This window comes from Ursus arctos, unplaced genomic scaffold (assembly GCF_023065955.2).
Source record: "Ursus arctos isolate Adak ecotype North America unplaced genomic scaffold, UrsArc2.0 scaffold_5, whole genome shotgun sequence".
Classification (NCBI taxonomy): domain Eukaryota; kingdom Metazoa; phylum Chordata; class Mammalia; order Carnivora; family Ursidae; genus Ursus; species Ursus arctos.
Window position 1 is genome coordinate 36,989,630 of NW_026623067.1, and position 22,969 is coordinate 37,012,598.

The following is a 22,969-nucleotide window of genomic DNA, read 5'->3' on the forward strand; positions in this document are numbered from 1 at the left end:
TCCTGCTGGGGCCTTGGTTAGAAAGGTCGTCTCAGGGATGCCCGAGGCATGCTCAAGGAAACACTTTCCCATCAGGTGCCCAGGCTGTTACCACGAGGCTTCTCGAAAAGGATCTGACAAGACCCTCGACTTCAGGCAAGTCCCATTTTTGCCTCTGTAGAGCTGTGTGACCTTGGACAAGTCCCTTCCTCCTACAGACCGTTGCAGTGGATTTAAGTACCTTCTTCCGGGTCAGTCTATGCTATGGCGCTGATCAAGTGATCTGGAAAACATTCGCCTTTAAACGTTTACGGATCTTCGATGACACACGAGTGGGGGTACCAGAGGCAAGGGACTCAAGGGTCCCGGCGCGCGAGCATCTACGGCCCGCTCCACGAATCTCGCGAGACCTCTTCCCTGCGCTCCGCGGCGTCATCCTCTCGGCGGCCGTGGCGGCGAAGGCGACGGCGCGTAAGCTACTCACAGGGGCGGCCCGTATCCCTCCGCCGCCGGCGCGGTCCGGCCCTCCCTCCCCTAGCCCGCCAATCCCCGCGCCTCCCGACCTGCCCCTCGGCCTGGGCCCACCCCGCGCTCCGGCGGCCCCACCCCGGCGGCGCCGCCCGCCCGTCCGCCCGCGCGTCCCTCCGTCCACCTGCAGCAGGCAGTCCCTCTGGCTGTCCGACTGAGCGGCGCCGGCCGAGCCCGAGGCCTGGGCTCTTGCTCCCCGGCGGAGGGATCCACGGCGGCTGAGGAGGCGGCGCTGAGATTAGGTGGAAGAGGCAGCTACGGCGGCGGCGGCGGTAGCGGCGGCGGCGGCTCGGACGGCAGCGCATAAAGGGGCCGCCGCCGGGTGATGCGGTGACCGCTGCGGCAGGCTCAGGAGCCAAGTGGGCCCCGGCCCTCAGTCCGTCCTGCCGGACCCGCGCTCCCGAACTCCCCATCTTCTCCGGCCGACCCGCGATCACCGAGGCGGCCTCGCGCCCCCTCGCCCCTTCCCCGTCCCTCCCCTGTCCCCGTCCCCGCCCCGGGGGCCACCGCCACCCGCCTCCCACGATGGCTCTGAAGAGAATCCACAAGGTAAGCGGCCGGAGGTCGGCTGAGGGTTCCGGCCGCTGGGCGGGCCAGCTGAGCAGGCTGCGGCCTGCACTTCCCGCCGTCGCCTCCGCCTGGCTCGCGGCCTCTTCGGACCCGGCTGCCGGCGGCGATGGTCCTGCCGGGCGCCCTTCACACCCCACTCCCAGTGATGGCGCCCGTGGAGGCCCCGGCGCGCAGCCCGCGCTTAGGCCGGAGGTGCGCTCGTCCGCTCAGCGTTCCTCCCTGGCCTCTTTTCTAGGCCCCGCGTGGTATGGAGTCCCAGGGCCTCTGCCCGGCTTGGGACTGCTGCGCTAGAGGGCCATTGTCCGGCCGTGCCGGGAGGGGGAGCTGGGGCTGGGGCGTTGAGCTGCCCCATTGACAGAGGTCGAAAGGGCTCCTCGCCCCATGTTGCCCGTGTCCCCCTGCCCCCCTCCCGCCCACACCCGCCCACCTGCCCTGGTTCCCTCCACAGAACCGTCTGAGCTTGGAGCCCATGTCTCAGGCAGACGGAGGAAGCCTTTTTGTCCGATCCACAAGTATTTCTTGAGTTCACTTACCTCTTGGCGGCCGCACTCTTCGGTCCACTGTACTCGTCCAGAAACTTAGAGTAGGAAGTTCAGAAGGAAAAACAAAAACAAAACAAAAAAAACCCCCATGACTCTTTTGAGGGAGGGGGGAAGTGGAAAGAGAAGCGTTTTATTCTTTGAGGTTGCCAAATGTAGTCAGAAACTACACTTTTACAGGAATGGATCTAATAGAAAAGCTGTTAAAATTTCAAGGGTAGAGGTAGAAACCTGAACGTTGAAAACCACTGAAGGAATTACACAGAGTTTCTTTTTACAGTCTCCATACAATGGATTTTAACGCTTAAATTACGTGAGATGTTCAGGGAGACCCTTTTAATTTAGAAGGAATTTTGCTCGATTTTTCCATTTGAAAGGATGTCTTTGCCCTTTTAGATGAAGGGTTATTTAGTTATTTGTATGAAGGTTTTCCTTGTACTTCTTCTATATTATGGGCTTGGCTTAAAATTCAGGGTCCCCCCAATATTGTAACACTCCTAGTGCCTCTCAGTATCATGTCTTAAAAGTGGGGAAGAACTGGTGATTTTTGTTTGGTGTTTTACTTGGCTATTTGGAGAAGCTCTGTTAAATCTCTAGCCACTTACAAATAGATCCTGGGGTTATCCATAGGGAGGAATGGGATGGAGGTGCAAGGGGAAGAAAATATTCACCTTGTGCTTAACTCAGGGAAAATGCAGACTGTTGGACAATTAAAACACCTCAGTTTGCAGTCGGTGTTCATTTCATTCATGATCAGAGACCTTTAATGTGGAATTAATCCCAATGGTTATTGTAAATTAGGTTAGATTCTTACCAACTTGTTTGGACTTCTCTGATTTCTAACAAATGAAGAAGGGCAGACTTCAGACAGAGTAAATCTTGTATTAAAATGAAGCAGGTTGTTAAAAAGAGCTTGAAACTTCACCGAAGATTTCTTAAAGAACTGTTTAAGGGGCAGGAGCACACTGAGGAATCATCATCCAAATAAAAATATATATGTAGTTTTAAGGTTTTTAGTAGTTAACTGTGTTCTTATATGGTCTAATTGGGAAGTTACCAATGAGGATTGTAACTGTAGAAGACTGTGTTTTTTTTTTTTTTTTTTACTCCCCTTCTCCCCCATGTTCTTATTTTAAAAGCTGAAGAGGAGTATATGTGATAACTTAAAGATCAAGAAATATACCCTTTAATCTCTACATTAGTTGATAAGTGTTACATTTTTTCAGAGAAGAAGGTAATTCAAAACATGTATTTTAATCTTCTAATATACTTGCCTCAGTAATGTGGTTTCTTTTGAGTTACTACATATTCTGTAGATCTTCTCTAAAATATCTTCTTATAAAAAAGTTTTAATAGGGAAAATCAAGTTTAGGCACTGATACTTTGAACTTTTAAAACTCAGTATTAACCTTTTCCCCCCTGGTTTATAACCTAGAGCCCTCCTCAAAGTATGGCTCAACTTCTGAGACTGGCAGGGATTAGAAAAATAAAATTTATTTTTGGTATACTAGTCAATAAGATTGTGGAAACAAAATGGATACTTTTCCCTCAAATTTTTTTGTGTAATACCAATTTTAAGTTGAATGCAGACTTACCTAGGTATGGATAAGACTAGCCCTTCCTGTCTTCTTTTTGGCCCTAATAATGTATGTATCTACAATGGAATCCCCAAAAAACTTAGTTGGCTTATATAATTGATCTTGGCCTTGAACCTTCCCAATTATCATTCTCTGAATAAATAGTTCTACTTAAATACTCTGTTAACTTTAGATATCATGAACTGCTGTATCTGGGTTCTAATAAAATTTTGCTGATAACAAATTGGACATGTGGCGTCTTTAGGAATTCAGTATCTTGTTTCTTTGATGGGGAAATAGTGTTCTGTGAATTTGACAGTCCTTTAAATGCATTGTCTTTTTGGCAGAAGCTTTTGATGGACTTTATTTTGATACACACTTTAAAATCTCCTGACCTATGCTTTAACAGAGTGTACCGGAGAAGGTCATTATGAATATCCAGTATAGTTCTGTGCAGGGATTGGGACCCTCTGGGCTTGTTTGTATCTATACCAAATGGTCCTAGCCTGCTGTGTTTTGAGGTTTTCTGCTGACTTTATAGGTCTTCAGCTTTGATTTTGATGCTTTGAGTGTCTGCCTCTTGCAGCACCACCCCCAGCCCTTTTCCAGTTGGCTGCATCTCATCTGTTGTGGGCTGGGAAACCAGATCACGGAGCTTATTAAAATTATGTCTAAAATAAGATCCAGTAGGCTCTGAGTGACGAGGGCTTCATGTGTTCTGTGAACTGTGTGGTCTCTTTGACTGATCAGAGACCTTTTTTACTTCCTGTTTTTCTTCTTTTGTTATACAGATGCAGGAGGCTTTGGGGTACTCTTAGAGTGCCATAATATTGAAACACGGGGTTAATTTCTTTATTCTGTGGAAGGGTAGAAGACTGAATGTCTTGATTCTTTGAGGAGTTGAAGACAGACCAAAGTTAGGATACTAAAAGCTATTTTCTTAACAGTCATAGTGCTTGTATATTTTAGTGGTATCCTGTTATTTATAATTAACATTTGGTGTATATGGCTTTAATGCCAGGATCGTCACTTGATTTATTCTGTTTCTGTGATAAAGATTTTTATAGCTAGCTTCTTTAAGACCCCTCAAAAGATACCCCTCAAGAGGGGCGGGAAAAAACCCCACAACCTCAGTAGAACAAAGATTTCAAACTCTGATTTCAACCAAAGTGAGCAAAGAGAATTGGGGGGAACTAGAAATTACATACGCTATCAGAAGAGGGCAGCTGCTATCCTGCTCTCTCCAAATGTTGCTATTGTCAGGATCTATGGGCCCAGTGTTGCCAGATCTTCCTTTTTTCCCCCTTCAAAAGGAAAGCCACAAATCCAGATTTTTGGCAACCAATTCAAATTAAAAACAATAACACATTTCTGGTAGGTTGGTAGGCACCAGTTTAATTTGTGAATTAACCTTAAAAGATTGAGGTTCAGTAAGCAATCAGGAGTATAAGGATTAAAAAAAAAGGAGTGTAAGGATTAAACGATTTAAACCATACTTGCTATCTTTTTTAAAGTTTCAAAAGTTTATTGCTTTATGTAGATGGGCAAGATGAAGTAGTTTTTGTAAACTGTTGATTAACTTCCTTGCTGAGGTTTTCCTTGGTTATGTGTGAGGTCATAGGGAAAGCCAATTTAGTAGATGAGATTGATCCCAGGTAGAAGTTTGTGTCTTACTCTTCATTATGCTCTGTTTCATGTTGTGAATCATCTTTCTGTATACTGCATACTTTCAAAATGTTTTAAGATTGGAAGATTACAAAAGGATGATTCTTACCTTTGTAACACTGTAATAGTACCAAATATAAAAAATAATTATTTTAGAGGTGCCTGGTGGCTCAGCCGGTTACGCGTCTGTCAGCTCAGGTCATGATCCCTGGGTCCTGGATCGAGCTCAGCAGTGGAGTCTCCTTGTCCCTCTCCCTCGGCCCCTCCCCCTGCTCGTGCTCTCTCTCTCAAATAAATAAATAAAATCTTCTAAAAAAGTATTTAAAATACTGTACTGTAAGTGTGATACCATATGTTACATTAGTGTTATTGACGTAAAGGTGAAGTGAATTCCTGTCAAAATGACAAAACAAATTATCAAATTGTTCTGTGGAGTACTGTGAACTTTAATAAGTGGTTTACTGAAAATGGCTGTTTGAATTAGATCTATCTTAGAAAGCAGATATGCCTTCTTACTCCAAAAGATAAGGTTCTTGAAACCTCTGGGAAGATTTCTTTTTTTAATTTTTCATTAAGAAATGATTCTTTGTTTTACATAAGCTCATTGGATTGAGAAACTTTTCTTTGGCTCTTCCAGGTTGCTGTTTAAATGTTAATTTAAACAGCCATCATTGAAGGATAACTGTTAATCGAGGTTTGCTTTAAACTCTCTCAGTGTATATTACTGTATAGCTGACTGACAAGGAGGAAGTTTTGACAAAGTCCAATTCTGGATATTTTAGTCCAGAGAGAGGGCTGCTAAAATATCCTAGGCAGTTCCCAGGATAGGAATACCTGACTCATGCCTGATGCTGCCAGGAACCTCTGCAGCCTCATCCCAGAAATGCAGGAGCATACTTGTTTTTTCTGTAGAAATAAAGTTTTGGTGGTTAGATTCCCAGGCTAACCTTCAAAATCATATTTAACTATGACATAGGAAAATAAGTACCATTTCTTCTGTCTGCAGAGTCAAGTGAGATTTCAATTAATAGAATCATAAAATGTTAGGACTGCAGCACATCTCAGAGCTACTGTCTGAAAAGGCCATGCGACTTTCTAGGGCTGGATCAAGAACCTGGGTTTCTTGACTATGTCCGGTGTCTTTTCTGGTAGACCGTATACCTTTATGTAGCTGTTAGGTACGTAAATCCAAAGGATGCAGTCTTTTTCTTTTGTTCAAATAATTGGGTATTCAAACTGTGCCTTGGAACAAGAAGATCTTTTCCTCAACATCTCTTTTTATTGTTGAAGAGGTGTGTATGAACTCCCTTAAAACTATACAAAGTTTGGATGTTTGTCCTCCGTATATCTTTCATCAGAGTTAAATGGGTTTTTTAACCTCCACAAGATTAAGAATCATTGTCTTATGTCCTTAAACACACTGTTTTAATGTGAGTTGGTGACCCAGTTACCTATTCTACAGAGAAAATAGAAATCTTGTATGTGAATTCTTTCAGATTTCCTTTGAGGCCTTTAAGAACAAAAACAAAAACTAGGGGCGCCTGGGTGGTGCAGTCGTTAAGCATCTGTCTTCGGCTCAGGGCGTGATCCCAGTGTTCTGGGATCGAGCCCCATATCAGGCTTCTCCGCTAGGAGCCTGCTTCTTCCTCTCCCACTCTCCCTGTTTCTGTTCCCTCTCTTGCTGGCTGTCTCTCTCTGTCAAATAAATAAATAAAATCCTTAAAAAAAAAAAACTATATAGCTACCATCTTTATAGTACTCACTCAGTTTCAGAATTACTGAATCTTCTGGGACGCCTGGGTGGCTCAGTCAGTTAAGCATCTACCTTCCACTCAGGTCATGATCTCAGGATGCTGGGATCTAGCCCTGCATCAGGCTCTCTGATCAGCAGGGAGCCTGCTTCTCCTTCTCCCTCTGCCTGCTGCTCCCCCTGCTTATACTCTCTCTCTGTCAAATAAATAAATAAAACCTTAAAAAAAAAAAAAAAGAATTACTGAATCTTCTGAACAACCCTATGAGAATTCTGTTCTCCCCAGGTTAGACGGGAAAACAGATGCTTGGAGAAGTAAACAAACTTGCCTATGATTATATGGTATGCTAAGAAGAGCCAGGATTCAGATTCATGCAGTCTTGACTCTAGCCAGACATTACTCGGAATTTACCTTAGTCATCACTCTTCTTCCTTCTTGTCTCTGCAGAAGCTATACTTTTCCCTTTGTCAAGCTAACTTATGCTTTCCTATTCTTCCTGCCAGGTCCTTGCTCTCGAGTAGTTGCCTCTGCTCTCCTAGTTCCAGCCTCTTCTGAGTCCCCTCGACATCCAAGCTTATTCAAGATTACCCCATCCTAAAAAAACAACAACAAAAAACTTTATAACTTCCCTAGTCCACATCAACTGATTCCTTCCTCTTCTGTATACCTCCTAACTCTGGCATTTCAGTGCCAAAATTCTTTTTTTTTTTTTTTAAGATTTTATTTATTTATTTGACAGAGAGAGACGGCGAGAGAGGGAACACGAGCAGGGGGAGTGGGAGAGGAAGAAGCAGGCTCCTAGCGGAGGAGCCTGATGTGGGGCTCGATCCCAGGACCCTGGGATCACGCCCTGAGCCAAAGGCAGATGCTTAACAACTGCGCCCCCCAGATGCCCCCCAGAATTCTTAAAAGAATAGTCGATTCACTGTTCTGGGACTGCTTAGTAAGGTCACTGGTGATTACTTAATTGCCAGATTCGATGGACACCTCCTCAGTTTTTATTTAATTTTCATAACAGTCACATTGTTATCACTTGTTTCCCTTAGCTTCTGAAGATAAACTGCTGTCTCCTCCTTCATATGTAGTGTTTCCCAACTTTATCAGAATGTTTTTCAAACTGATACTATGGATGGATACAAATAAGAGTTTGTGAAACAGTGCACACTTGGATTAAGATTGACAGCACAAATGGTCGTGGCTAAATTAATTAAAATATGTAATCAAAATATAATATCAGAAGCACAAAATTAGGTAAATTAAAAAATATATTAAGACGAAGCATCATCGTCATTTTCTTGTGAAGGAGCAAACTAAAAATGGTAATTTTTTTAAATGATAAAAGAGATCTTCATCAAGGGCTGCATGAAATGTGTTACTGTATGTTTTCGTTACAGTATAATATGAAAATTTGTTTCAAACAGGTGCACTGTTGGGGCACGTGGGTGGCGCAGTCGTTAAGCGTCTGCCTTCGGCTCACGGCATGATCCCAGCGTTCTGGGATCGAGCCCCACATCGGGCTCCTCCGCTGGGAGCCTGCTTCTTCCTCTCCCACTCCCCCTGCTTATGTTCCCTGTCTTGGTGGCTGTCTCTCTGTCAAATAAATAAATAAAATCTTTAAAAAAAACAAAAAACAGATACACTGTAGCAAAAGAATACAAACTACATATTTGGCTGTATTCATGCAGTTAGGCTATTATCAACATTATTAATTGTCTCTTGGGTAGATATAGACAGGTCACCTAATTTAAAAAAAACATGCTTTGCTCATGTTTATTTCAAAATAATTTGATTTGGGAGGCTTAAGAATCAAAGGACTTTTTTTTCTTTTTTCTTTTTTTTTTTTAATAAATACTTTTTTAAAAAAGATTTTACTCATTTATTTGGCAGAGAGATAGAGCCAGAGATCACAAGCAGGGGGTGGGGGGTGGCAGAGGGAAAAGGAGAAGCTGGCTCCCTGCTGAGCAGGGAGCCTGACTCAGGGCTCGATCCCTGGCCCCCAGGATCATGACCTGAGCTGAAGGCAGACGCTTAACCAACTGAGCCACCTAGGTGCCCTCGAAGGATTTTTTAATTTTAAACTTCCATATTTTAGGGACAGCCTGGGTGGCTCAGTTGGTTAAGCATCTGCCTTCAGCTCAGGTCATGAACCCAGGGTCCTGGAATCAAGTCCTACATCGGGCTCCTGGCTCGGTGCGGAGCCTGCTTCTCCCTCTGCCTGCTGTTCCCCTGCCTGTTCTCTCTCTCTCTCTCTGACAAATAAATAAAATTAAAACAAAAAACCCACAACTTTTTTTTTTTTTTTTTTTTTAAGGAGCACCTGGGTGGTGCAGTCGCTTAAGCATCTGACTCTTGGCTTATGTCATGATCTCACATTGAGGGGCTTGAGCCCTGCATTGGGCTTCGTGCTCAGAGCAGAGTCTGCTTACGTGACTCTCTCTTTCCCCCTTTGTCATGCCCCCCCTCTGTGTTCTCTCTTTCTCTCTGGAATAAATAAAATCTTTAAAAAAGAACTTTCGTATTCTAGTTATAACTCTGAGGAGTGGGTTAGTGTAGTCGGAATACTTAATACATAGTAAGCTTTAATTAAATCTCAAATATATATTGAATTAGGACAAGAAACTAGATAGATCAGTGGAGTCAAATTGACAATAATATCCATGATTAAATGCTGTTTGTGCATCACAACACAGATGAACATCGTTTGCTTTATGTTCTAGATTCTTGAGGCAAATTATTGCCTTAAATCTGTAGAAATATATAGTATTTCTTAAAAGCATGTATTAAAAGTGATTAAAATTTAGGACAAAAAATATTGCCACTTTTATTCCTGTAATACATATTAGTGTTTCATGAGAAATACTGCTGTAATTCAAACAGTTCTAATTGATCCTTTTCAGAATCATTTTCCTTTACTCTTTGTGCTTTTCCTTATACAGAATGTCTTCTCACCCTACCCCCTTTCTCCTGAATTCTTTATTCATCCTTGGAGACCCAAGAGAAATGGCTTTTCTGTGTATCATGCCCCAGGCGTGCAGGCAGTAGGGTTCCACTGTAGAACTATTTCTTAGTATGTAGACATGATTGATTATTCTCCTCATCTGGACTGAGCTCTCCTGGGCAAAGTCCTTGTCTTACTCATTATATTTCCAGTGTCCGATGCATAGTAGGCATTCAGTTTTTGTCAACAACATTTAGTGAATGTTGACAGCAAGTGATATGGTGAAAAAAATGGGATTTTGGAGTAACATGCCTGTTGAGTCTGTGCTAGCCCGTGGCCTTAGGCAAGTCATTTCCCTGATTTTCTTCATTCTCAGCTTCCTTGTCTGTAGAATGAGGATAATGTCACTTATCCTGCAAGCCTGTGGGGGATGAGTAGAAAGGAAATATGGATTACATAAAAGGTAGTTTTTAATAATATCACTGTGACTTAACTGCCACAGTTGCAAAGTTGCAAATGCAATACCTAGAATATATTTTTTTAGCCGTTTCAGAGTAAGTTGTTGACGTGATATTTCATCAACCCTAAATACTTTAATGTATATTTCTTAGAAACAAGGACATTCTGCCACATAATCACAATACAGCCTTCAAAATTAGGAAATTTCCATTGAGGTCTTACTGCCGTATAATCCTCAGACCCCATTCAAGTTTTGCCAGTTGTTTTATAGGAGAAGATCCAGTCCAGAGTTACTTGTTCCATTTTGTTATCTATATGTGGTCTCTTTTAATTCCTTAGCCTTTTCTTGGCTTCTTGACCTTGACACTTTTCAAACATTAGACTCCAGTTGTTTTGCAGTGTCCCTCAGTTTGGGTTTGTTTCCTTATGATCAGATTAGGTCATGGGTCTTTGGCAGGAATGTCAGAAGCAATGTTGTGTCGCTCTCTTTCCATCCTATCAAGTGGTGTGTGATTTTAGTTGGATTCTTCTCGTTGCATCCTGTCAAGTGGTATGCAGTTTCAATTTGACCCCTTACTGAGAATTTTCACTTCCATTCATTTTTTGATTAAGGTAATGTCTACCAGGGTTCCCTACTATAGAGTTAATTCTTTTTCTTTTGTGATGAATAAGTAATTTGTTGGGAGATACTTTGAGAATATGTACTTAACCTATTTATATTACTTGTATATTGCTAGAGAAGAAAGTACCCCAAAACTTAGCTACTTAAAACAAACTTTTATTACCACACAGTTTCTGAAGATCAGAAATCTGAGAATGGTTTATAGCTAGGTGATTCTGGCCCAGGGTCATTTTTGAGGTTGCAGTCAAGCTGTTGCCGGGGGTTGCAGTTCTCTGAAAGCTAGAAGATCCCCTCTAAGTTCACTCCCATGGTTGTTGGCAGATCTCAGTTCCTTGTGGGTTATTGGACTAAGGGATTCATTTCCTCGCCACGTGGGTCTCTCCATAGAGCTGCCTGAGTATGCTTAAGGCATGGCTTCCCTTAGAGTGCCCCCAGAGAGAGAGCGCGTGAGAGCAAGCAACCACGGTATCTTTTATAACCTGATCTCAGAAGTGACATACCATCACTTTTGCCATATTCTTTTGGTTTCATAGACCACTCCTTGTACAACATGGGAAAGATGACTAAAGGGTATGAATACGAGGAGTCAAGGATCATGGGGAGCTATTTTGGAGTCTGGGTACCACACCATTATGCAAAAGTTTTAACTTACTAATTTTTTAATGTATATTTGTATGGAGTCATGATTTCCTATTTTATTTAGGTGGATTATAATTTATTATCATTTATTTTAACGCTCAAGTTTGTTTGGTTTGTTTTTTTTCTTATCATTCTTTGGGTACTTTATTTTGGTACCACAAGATAGCTCTGGCTTTTTCTTTTTTACCCTGCTCTAGCCTTGTAATCATTTCTTTTTCCAAGGATTCCTAGTTCTGTTTACTGGAACTATAGTTCCAGTTCTGTTTACTGGAAAATAGTATTTAGAAATCAAGATCTGGATGCTAGGTGTGCTCATTGCTCTTGGAATCTCACTGCTTTCAGGGTTTCTTAGTGTAATCAGTGGATGTAGTTAGGGAATATGTGTACGTATGTACAGATACACACGTACATACAGTACACACATTTCCATATACACTTTTTATATGTAAAAAAAACCCATGAGTTCACATTGGTACTTCTAATTCCTGTTTGATATCGTAGGGTTCACCCTGTATTTCTTCCTTTCAGTATTCCTTTTGTTTTTTGAGATATATTTATTTATTTGGGGTGGGGAGGGGCAGAGGGAGAGAGAGGATGTCAACTGGAATCCGCACTGAGTGTGGAGTCTGATGTGGGCTCAGTCCCACAACCCTAAGATCATGACCTGAGCTGAAATCAAGAATTGGATGCTAAACTGACTGAGCCACCCAGGCACCCCTCTTTTGGTTCCTAATTCTTTTCTTAAAGTGAGAAACCTGGCTTCTGTTATTCTTTATATATTTACTCATTTGATCAATTTCCCAGTATATAATCAACCTCCCACTGCTGTAGTGCGCCTGCATAGATACCATTCTTGCTCTTCCTTCCCTGGGTATGCCGTTAATTGTCCTGACTTGGACATCCTGCACTGGATCATGCCCATCCCCTTGTAGATGTTCTCAGAATTATTAAAAAAAAAAAAAAAAGGTAAAATAAAGGGCTTCTTATTTGGCATAAATATTTAGATAAAAACTATTTAAAGTAATAGTGCCAGTCATGTAGAACATTACTTAAAATAGATACAGGAAGTTCAACCCAGTAATTGTAACCACATAGCACTTTTTCTAGTTAGGGAATATGGCCCTTCCTTCCTTCCCTCCTTGCCTCGTTCCCTTCTTCCTTTTTGCTTCAGTTTTATGCTTTTATTTGATAATCAGCCATTAGTTCTCATCCACATTAACTGTTCGTAGATTTTTGAAAGTGGTGACAAGTAACATAGGTAACTAGTGTATAGAGCTTGTTTGGCAAATCTTCATCCTGTTTTCTGGACAACTGCACACAGATACGGTGTGAAACATTCCTTATTCCTTTGGCACAGATAGCTTTGTTGAGCCTAGTATCAGTGTGCACATCTGGAGTTCCCATCTCCTTCATAGCAAGTTTCTGGATCTCCCTCCCTGCCCAAGGGGCTCGCTTTTTGAAACCCACTCCATTGACGCGCTTGTGAATATTGATGGTATATTCTCAGGTCTCTACCTTGTTGGTGACAGAATGGCCCTTGTTGCCACCCTTCTTTACAGGAACCATTCTGCCAGGCCCTGATTGGAAAGGGAGAGCACAAGGTATTGTGGGGAATATGGCCTTTTCTACAGCTATTCTTGGAGTAAACCAAGGCCATAATTTTAATTTAGTGTTATTCTGAGTTAATTTTGATAACTCTAGTATCCTGTATAAATACATGAGTCTCTATTCTTAGAAATATTTGGAAACAACTGTAATTAAAGTTCTGAAACTTATCTTTTATTATGAAATACTTTATGCAAAAGTATAAAAGATTTTAGACGCTGATATGATCAACTCCTGTGTACTTACTATCCAATTTAACGTTCAGAAGAATTACCTCATTTAGCTCTAGTGTTAAAGCTTACTTAAAACTAGAATCTAGTGTTAAAGCAATAGCTTCTCTCTCTCTCTTTTTTTTTTTTAGTATATTTTTTTATTGGGCACCTGGGTGGCTCAGTCGGTTAAGTGTCTGCCTTCAGCTCAGGTCATGATCTCAGGGTCCTGGGGTGGAGCCCTGCACTGGGCTCCCTGCTCATCACGGAGTCTGCTTCTCTCTCTCTCTCTGCCCCTCCACCTGCTTGTGCTCACTCTCTCTCTCTCTCAAATAAATAAATAAAATCTTTAAAATATATATATGTCTTTTATTAAGTAAGCTCTGCCCATCATGGGGCTTAAATTCACAACTCTGAGATCAAGAGTTACACACTGCATGGACTGAGACAGCCAGGTGCCCTGATAGCTTCTCCTTTTAATTTTTAAGCTTAACATCTTTGCATATTTAAAAATACTATTTATGTTTTGATAAGGGTGGTTATTGTAGGTGATGGAAATTGCTTGTGGAACCACCCTACTTCACTTATTGCATGAAGGCAATAATATATCATCACTCAGTTTAGTAATAGGCCAGTTTAGTAGTAGGCCAGATAGTTGTATCTTTTTTTTTTTTTTTAAGATTTTATTTATCTGAGAGAGAGAGAGCGCGCACACACAGAGGGAGAGGGGGAGAGAGAAGCAGACTCCCGCTTGAGCAGGGAGCCCAATGCAGGGCTCCACCCCAGGACCCTGAGATCATGACCTGAGCCGAAGGCAGACACTTAACCCACTGAGCCACCGAGGCGCCCCAGGTTATTTGTATCTTTAAGCATTGTGCTTCACTTTTGTTGACTAGAAATAGTAAAATCTGTTTTGTGAAATCATTGAGCTTACTAGCAGTGTATCATACATATTCGTGAGCACTTTCTAAAAGTGTGAATTCCCATGATATTTAGTATATCTATTTCAAGAGTGATTTGAAACCATTTTCCAAATGTTTAAAACACTGATTAAGTTGGTTTAAAACAATTCTAAAAAAGTAGAATTCTTTCTCGAAACAGAAATAGTTATACCCTTTATTTATCACTACAGGACAAATCTTGAATAAATAAAATATATTTAATGTACAGTGGCAATCCCAAAACATTGCTTATGCAGTAATTTATTTTTCAGTATGCATGTCTTATTTTAGTTCCTCTTTTGTTGAATCTACAACTTGTTGTGGAAGTGAAATTGAATGAGGTCACATGCAACATTAATATAAGGTTAAGAAAAATTGTTCAGACTTTGAGGAACAACTTGAAACTGTTTATTGGCATTTGGAAAGGAGTTATTAGTTTCTTAGCCTGAACTGTGGACATGACCTGACCTGTAATCATAGAGTCTGGGGTGAGGCTACTACTGTGGCACTGTTTTTACTTTTATAGTCAGTATTTTCATTGTCTTTTAGCTTCCAGTATTGCTGTTAAGTCCAAAACTATTCTGATTCCTGATCCTATATATGTGGCCAGTTTCCTTTCTGGAAGCTTATAGGTTTTCTTTGTCCCACCTGTGGGGAAATTCCATGATAAAGTGGTTGTGTAGATCAATTTTCATTGGTTTTGGTGAAAACTCAGTTGGTATTTTTGAGATTTATAAGATTTATTTATGTATTTGAGGGTTGGGGCAGAGGGAGAAGAGACCATCCTAAGCAGATTCCACACTGAGTGGGGAGCCCCACGTGGGGCTGGATCTCACAACCCTGAGATCATGACCTGAGCTGAAAGCAGGAGTCGGACTCTTTTTTTTTTTTTTTTAAAGATTTTATTTATTTATTTGACAGAGATAGAGACAGCCAGCGAGAGAGGGAACACAAGCAGGGGGAGTGGGAGAGGAAGAAGCAGGCTCACAGCAGAGGAGCCTGATGTGGGGCTCGATCCCATAACGCCGGGATCATGCCCTGAGCCGAAGGCAGACGCTTAACCGCTGTGCCACCCAGGCGCCCCTGGAGTCGGACTCTTAACCCACTGCACCACCTAGGCGTCCCTCTAGTTTTTTAATTAAACTGTCACTGGATGTTGGACTTCCTGGAGTACTCTTCTGCTTCCCCTACACCCTTTCTACTTACATGGATTTGCCTGTTCTGGACATTTTGTATAAATGGAATCATACAAGGTGTGACCTTTTGTGTCTGGCTACATCCAGGTTACAGTTTATAGAAACTATATCCAAGTTACAGTATGTATCAGTACTTAATTCTTTTTTCTTTTTTTTTTTTTAAAGACAGAGTGAATATGTGGGCCTGTGAGGGTGGGGGAAGGGAGGGGCAGAGGGAGAGGGATTGAAAGAGAATTTTGAGGAGGTTCCACACCCTGCCAGGAGCTGGATGCTGGCTGGCCTTGATCTCACAACCCTGAGATCCTGACTGGAGCTGGAATCAACTGAGCCACCCAGGCATCCCCTTAATTCCTTTTTATGACTGAATGATGTTCTTTTGTGTGTGTATACCACGTTTTCTTTTTTCCATTTATCAGCTGATGGGCATTTGGGTTGTTTCCTTTTTTTTTTTTTTTTTTAACTGTTCAGAATACTGCTGTGAACAGTATTTTTCAGATGCTTTCAATTTTTGTCTGAACATATATTTTCTTTTTTTTTTTTTTAAGATTTTATTTATTTGACAGAGAGAGAGAGAGAGAGAGACAGCCAGTGAGAGAGGGAACACAAGCAGGAGGAGTGGGAAAGGAAGAAGCAGGCTCCCAGCAGAGCAGGGAGCCCAATGCGGGGCTGGATCCCAGGACCCCGGGATCACACCCTGAGCCAAAGGCAGACGCTTAACGACTGAGCCACCCAGGTGCCCCGACTAGGCTGTTTTCTAAACAGGCTGTACTATTTTACATTCCCATCAGCATTGTATGAGAGTTCCAGTTTCTACATATCATCATCAACACTTGTTACTTTATTATTTTGATTATAGCTTTCCTAGGTAGGTGTCAGGTGATGTATCACTGGTTATGATTAGCATTTCTCTTAATTACTCAATGATTCTGAGTGTTTCTTCATGTGCTTATTGGCCATATATATATATCCTCTTTGGAGAAAAGTATATCCTTTGCACATTTTTAAATTGGACTGTCTTTATTGTTGAGCTATAAGGATTCTTTGTATATTCTCTATATTAAACTATTATCAGGTAATTGATTTATAAAATTTTTCTCCTGTTTTGTGGGTTGCCTTTTCACTTTCTTTCTTCATGGATATAAAGAAGTTCTAAATTTTGATGAAAGTCCAGTTTATCTAATTTTTCTTTTGTTGCTTGTGCTTAGTGTCATAGCTAAGAAGTTGTATCTGAGGATACAAAGATTTACATTTATGTTTCCTTTTAAAGAGTTTTAGAGTTTTAGCCCTTACATTTAAATCTTTGATCTATTTTTTCAATTTTTTTATTGTAAAATTCATATACATAAATCTTACCATCATAGCCTTTTTTTTTTTCTATAGAGGGAGGGGGGCAGGGAGAGGGAGAGAGAGAATCCCAAGCAGGCTCCATGCCCAGTGCAGAGCCCGACATGGGACTTGGTCTCACAACCCCACAGGGCTCGGTCTCACAACCCTGAGTTCATGACCTGAGCCAAAAGCAAGAGTTGGACGCTTAACCAACTGAGCCATCCAGGTGCCCATTAACCATTTTTTTTTCAAAAAAAAAAAAAAATTTTTTTTAAAGATTTTATTTATTTATTTGACAGAGATAGAGACAGCCAGCGAGAGAGGGAACACAAGCAGGGGGAATGGGAGAGGAAGAAGCAGGCTCGCAGCAGAGGAGACTGATGTGGGGCTCGATCCCATAACGCTGGGATCACGCCCTGAGCCAAAGGCAGACGCTCAACCGCTGTGCCACCCAGGCGCCCCAAAAGATTTTTTATTTTTAAGTAATCTCTACACCCAGTGTGGGACTCAGACTCACGACCCCAAGATCAAGAGTCATGTGCTCTTCCACTTAACCAGCCAGGTGCCCCATCCTCTTAGCCATTCTTTTTTTTTTTAAGCAGTTTTTTTTTTTTTTAAGATTTTATTTATTTATTTGACAGAGATAGAGACAGCCGGCGAGAGAGGGAACACAAGCAGGGGGAGTGGGAGAGGAAGAAGCAGGCTCATAGCGGAGGAGCCTGATGTGGGGCTCGATCCCATAACGCCGGGATCACGCCCTGAGCCGAAGGCAGACGCTTAACCGCTGTGCCACCCAGGCGCCCCCACCTCTTAGCCATTCTTAAATAGACATTTCAGTGGTATTAAGTACATTCGTATTGTCACATAACCATTACCACTATCCAACTCCAGAACTCTTTTCACCTTTCAAAACTGAAACTATACCCATTAAACAATAACTCCCTATCTTCTTTCTCTCCAGCGTCTGGCAACCTTCCTTCCACTTTCTGTCTCTATGGTTTTTGACTAGGTTCCTCATATAATTGGAATCGTACAGTATTTACCTTTGTGTGACTCTCTTCTTTCAGTTTAGCACAGTATTCTTAAAGTTTCTCCATGTTGTCAGAATATCCTTCCTTAAGGCTAAATAATATTGCATGCCACATTTTACCTATCCATTCATCTGGTGATGGACACTTGGGTTGTTTACATGTTTCAGCTGTTCTGAGTAATGCTGTTATGAACATGGATGTACAAATATCTCTTCAAGACTCTGCTTTCGGTTATGTAGCGTTTATACCTAGAACTTGAATTGCTAGATCATATAGTAATTCTATTTTTAATTTTTGGAGAAACTGCCATACTGTTTTCCACCGTGACTGTACCATTTTACTCTCCCACCAATACAAGGGTTCTAATTCTGTACATCCAACCAACACTTGTTACTTTCTGTTTTTGTTTTTGGTTTGGGTTTTTTTGTTTTTTTGTTTGTTTTTCTAATAGCCTTCCTGATGGGTGTGAGATTGTGGTGTCTGGTCCATTTTTAGTTAACTTTACTATATGATGTGAAGTAGGGGTCTAGGTTCATCTTTTGCATGTGAATATCCATTTGTCATAGAACCGTTTGTTGAAAAGACTGTTCTTTCCCCCAGGTGAGTTGTTTTGACAACTGTAAAAAACCAGTTGGCCATAGATGTATGGGTTTATTTCTGAACTTTCTGTTCCATTGATATATATGTCTATTCTTTTGCCAGACTGTTCTTATGTCAGACTGTGAATACTATGGCTTTGTATTGTTTTAAAATCCTTAAGTGTGAGTATTCTAAATTAATTATTTTCCAAAATTGTTTTGGTCTTTGGGTCCCCTGTATTACTACATGAATTTGACGATCACCTTGTCATTTCTGTTAAAAAAAAAAAAAAAAAAAGTGGGTGGCATTTGGAATGTTGATAGAGATTACATGGAATCTATAGATCAATTTGAGGGAGTATTTGGATTAGTCCTGTATTTTCTGTTTTCTGCCTTTGTCTTTTATCTACTTTGTAGAAGACTTTCTCATTCAATATGTTTGTTTTAAGAATTTTGCTCTTGGGGCGCCTGGGTGGCGTAGTCCTTAAGCGTCTGCCTTTGACTCAGGGCGTGATCCCGGCGTTATGGGATCGAGCCCCACATCAGGCTCCTCCGCTGTGAGCCTGCTTCTTCTTCTCGCACTCCCCCTGCTTGTGTTCCCTCTCTCACTGGCTGTCTCCCTCTCTGTCAAATAAATAAATAAAATCTTAAAAAAAAAAAAAAAAAAGAATTTTGCTCTTGTTTCATAAGCAGTAGCTTGTCTTACCTTTTAGGATATTCATGATAGTTTTCCTTTGCTTTTTTTCTATATATTGTTTTGTTGTTTATCTTTCATGTTGAAGATATATGATCAGATGGCTGATTTCTTCATTGTCATTTATACTTATTAGGATTGGAGTACTAAGAAAACTGATGAAAAGGTCTGAGCATGTAGGGGTGAGGTTTGGGAACTGTGGAGTTCAGTTTACGTTTTGCTGGCTGGGCTATTTCTCTGGGATGAACCGTTAATATCATTGAATTGTAAAGCTCTTTATCTTGTGCTGGTCACATTTTCCTGAGGATCTTGTAATCTCCTTTCTAAACGGTACAGGCCAGGCTTCCAGTTTTCTTAGAACCACTGGGAACAAAGTTTGTATGTAAATGTTCACTTAACCTTCCTGTTTTCTGTACACCATCCATCCCCTTGACTGTGCTTATAGGCTGTCATTCGTGAGGCGTTCTGTTTTATCCTTTTCAAAGAACAAACCTCTGGCCTGTGGCTTAAGAGGAGAGGCATTCACTGGAGGACTCCAGAATCAAGGAAGTGATCTAGACATCAGTTTTATTAGTTTTAAGTTTTAAAGTTTTATCTTTATTATTCTTAAGATTTTTTTTTTAAAGATTTTATTTATTTATTCGACAGAGATAGAGACAGCCAGCGAGAGGGAACACAAGCAGGGGGAGCGGGAGAGGAAGAAGCAGGCTCATAGCGGAAGAGCCTGATGTGGGGCTCGATCCCACAATGCCGGGATCACGCCCTGAGCCGAAGGCAGACGCTTAACCGATGTGCCACCCAGGCGCCCCTATTCTTAAGATTTTTATCCATAAACAACATTAACTAGTTGTCAAAATTTACATAGATGTTATGAAAATATATGCCTTTTAAATAACATGTATTTTCAGTAAATACAAATGTACCAACAGTATATATTTTTTAAATTTATTCCGCTGTGATAGGCATTGTTTCTAAGTTTTTGCTGCTACAGACACTGAAGCATCAACATCGCCATACCTGTCTCTTGGTGCACATAGGTGAAGGTTTCTTTTTATAGTCAGTAAAGTTGTTTGGTTATAGATTGTGAGCCTTTCCATTTTTGTAAGATATTGAAGAATTGTTTTCCAATGTTTTTAGACACCCAACTAACAAGATACAAGAGTTTCTAATTAACTTTCTTTTTTTTAAATTTACCATTATGAATATATAACACTATAGAAAAATGCACAAAATAATTGTCTAATAAATTTCCAAGCACCTCATCACCCATCATTTTACGTTATTTCTCAATTACCTCTTCCAGTCTCACTGGATTATTTTTAAGCCAATCCCAAATATCACATCATTATATCTGTAAATAATTCACATGTATTACTAAAAGATAAGTCAGTGGTTTTCACCTCTGGGCAGTTTTGCCCACTAAGTGACATTTGGCATTGTTTGTAGACATTTTTGGTTGTCATAACTGGGAGGCTACCGGCATCTAGTAGGTAGAAGCTGAGCAGCTAAACATTCTACAATGCATAGGACAGCTTCCAGCAACAAAGAATTACCCAGCTGAAAATGTCAATATTGCCCAGATTGAAAAACCCTGAAATAAGAACTCTTTTAAAATCATGTGCATGATGTAGTTATCACATCTCTCTGTCTTTTTTTTTAAGATTTTATTTTAAGTAATCTCTACCCTCACGGTAGGGCTCATTCACAATCTTGAGATCAAGAGTCGCATGTTCCACCAACTGAGCCAACCAGGAGCCCCTACAGTTATCACATCCAAAATATGAACAGTTGGGACGCATGGGTGGCTCAGTCAGTTAAGCATCTGCCTTCAGCTCAGGTCATGATCCCAGGGTCCTGGGATCGAGTGCCACATCTGGCTCCTTTCTCAGTGGGGAGCCTGCTTCTCCCTCTGCCTACCGCTCCCCCTACTTGTGCACGCTCTCTCTCTCTCTCTCTGACAAAGTTTAAAAAGGTTTAAAAAAGTAAAATAAAATATGGACAATAATTTCATGATATCAAATATCCAGTTTAAAAATTTTTCTTTTTCAAATGAGGTGTTTTTTGTTTTGTTTTGTTTTTAAAGATTTTATTTATTTGAGAGAGGGACAGAAAGAGCCATGAGCACAGGGAGGACAGATGGAGAGGGCAAGGGACAAGCAGACGCCCCACCGAGTGGGGAGCCTGATGCAGGGCTCAATTCCAGGACCCTGAGATTATGACCTGAGCTGAAGTCAGATGCTTAACCAACTGAGCCACGCAGACACCCTCAAATGAGGTTTTCAGTCTTTTTTACACTTGATTTTTTTGAATTAATTATATAAAGAAAGTCAACTAATTGCATTTGGTTGATGTCTTTTAAGTCTTTGTTAATATATAGGTATCCCCTCTTTCTTCTTACGCTTATTTGTTGAATAAAACAGATCCCTTGTTTTGTATACTGCCCCGTCGTCTCTAGATTTTGCTGATTGTATCCTCCTCTGCCTAAACAGATCTGCCGACAGGCCTGTTTTTAGCTCTACTTCCAGGAGTTGCTTGTACCATCAACTTCTGAGCCTCTGTAAATTTGGTTTTTCCCATAAATTAGAATTAACCTTCTTGGGACTGCTAAGTCACTAACATTCATCGCTCTTGCCTTCTACTTTCCCAAAATTTTGTTGCTGTTGCCTCTTCTCCCATTTTTTGTACTAGTGTGTTTAAGCCTTTAAAAAAAAAAAAAAAAGTGTTGACTCCTTAACTATAGAAAAGAAATAGATGGTGACCAGAGGGGAGGTCAGGGAATGGTTGAAATAGTGAAGGGGATTAAGAGTACACTTACCTTGATGAGCACTGACTAATATATGGAATTGTTGAATCTTTATATTATACACCTGAAACAAATATAACATTGTATGGTAACTATGCTGAAATGAAAAATTTTTAAAAACTCTGTTGAATCTTATTTTAATAGGATTTTGGAGAGAGTAAAAGTTACATGTTCAATCTGTCATTTTGCCTAAAAGTTTGAGATACTTTCAGTGGTTCTTACTATATATCTTTCTAAACACATGCTGTATTGTTAGACCAAAATCTATATTTCTAGGAATTGTAACTTAAAGAAACAGGTACTTCAAAAGTCACAAAGTACAGAACCCCTGTAGATCTAATTATTTTTATTTAGCAGATGAAAGTATTGGACATTTGCAGTATTCTAAAAATATTTTATGATTTTCTTCTAGATCAATATATAACATTTAAAAATAGCTGTCTTCTATATTTAGCTAAGATGACTAGCCTATTATTTACCTCATTTGAGGTTTTAGATGAATACTTATATCTACCAAGAATGTTGTTTGGTGTTGTAAAGGACCCTGGACAATATATTAGGATGTCAAATCTGGAGGGAAGTGTATCACTTGAAATAAACTACTTTTATCATAACTTCTTACCCTTCACAATATTTTAAAATATTAAAAAATTTTCTTCTCAGCCAGTAGCTTTTGGTAACGAGGCAGTTGTGGGGTTTTGGGTTTTTTTTTTTTTTTATTGTTTTGTTTTAGTACTTAGCAGAATTAGAAATGTGTGATTGTTTTGGGACCCCTGGGTGGCTCAGTCAGTTAAGCAGCTGCCTTCGGCTCAGATCATGATTCTAGGGTCCTGGGATCAAGTCCTGCATCAGTCTCCTTGCTCAGTGGGGAGCCTGCTTCTCCCTCTGCCTCCCGCTCCCCCTGCCTGCTGCTCCCCCTGCTTGTGCATGCTCTCTCTTTCTTTCTGACAAATAAATAAATTAAATCTTGAAAGAAAGAAAGAAAGAAGAAAAAGAAAGGAAGGAAGAAAGGAAGAAAAAGAAATTTGTGATTGTTTTTGAGCCACCCAGGTGCCCCAATGAGGGAGTTTTTAAAAGTTAGATTATTTGTGTCCTTCTCTGTATCCCCTCCCTTATCCCCCTCACCCCCACCATCTTCCTGCTTTCCTAATCTCAGGTTCTGACACCTCCACCCCACCTCAGTTGAAGCCAGATAGCAAGGAGGAATCAATCTTCTCTTTGTCCTTTATCCTCATTCCTTGCTCACTTGCTGTTTATGCTCATATCTATTTTCTTACCTTCCTCTACTTTGCTCTTCCTGTAAAAGGTAAGCTACCTTT

At 40.8% G+C, this 22,969-nt stretch overlaps 1 protein-coding gene across 1 annotated transcript in view; it reads left to right on the forward strand.

Moving 5' to 3' along the window:
* The first annotated feature begins 579 nt into the window (after positions 1-579).
* Positions 580-22,969, forward strand: part of UBE2D2 (ubiquitin conjugating enzyme E2 D2) — a 57,914-nt gene continuing 35,524 nt past the window's right edge. The window contains exon 1 of the mRNA XM_026508119.4: positions 580-1,056. Within this exon, the coding sequence (XP_026363904.1) occupies positions 1,033-1,056 (24 nt within the window). The 5' untranslated portion in view covers positions 580-1,032. The remainder of the gene's footprint in view (positions 1,057-22,969) is intronic.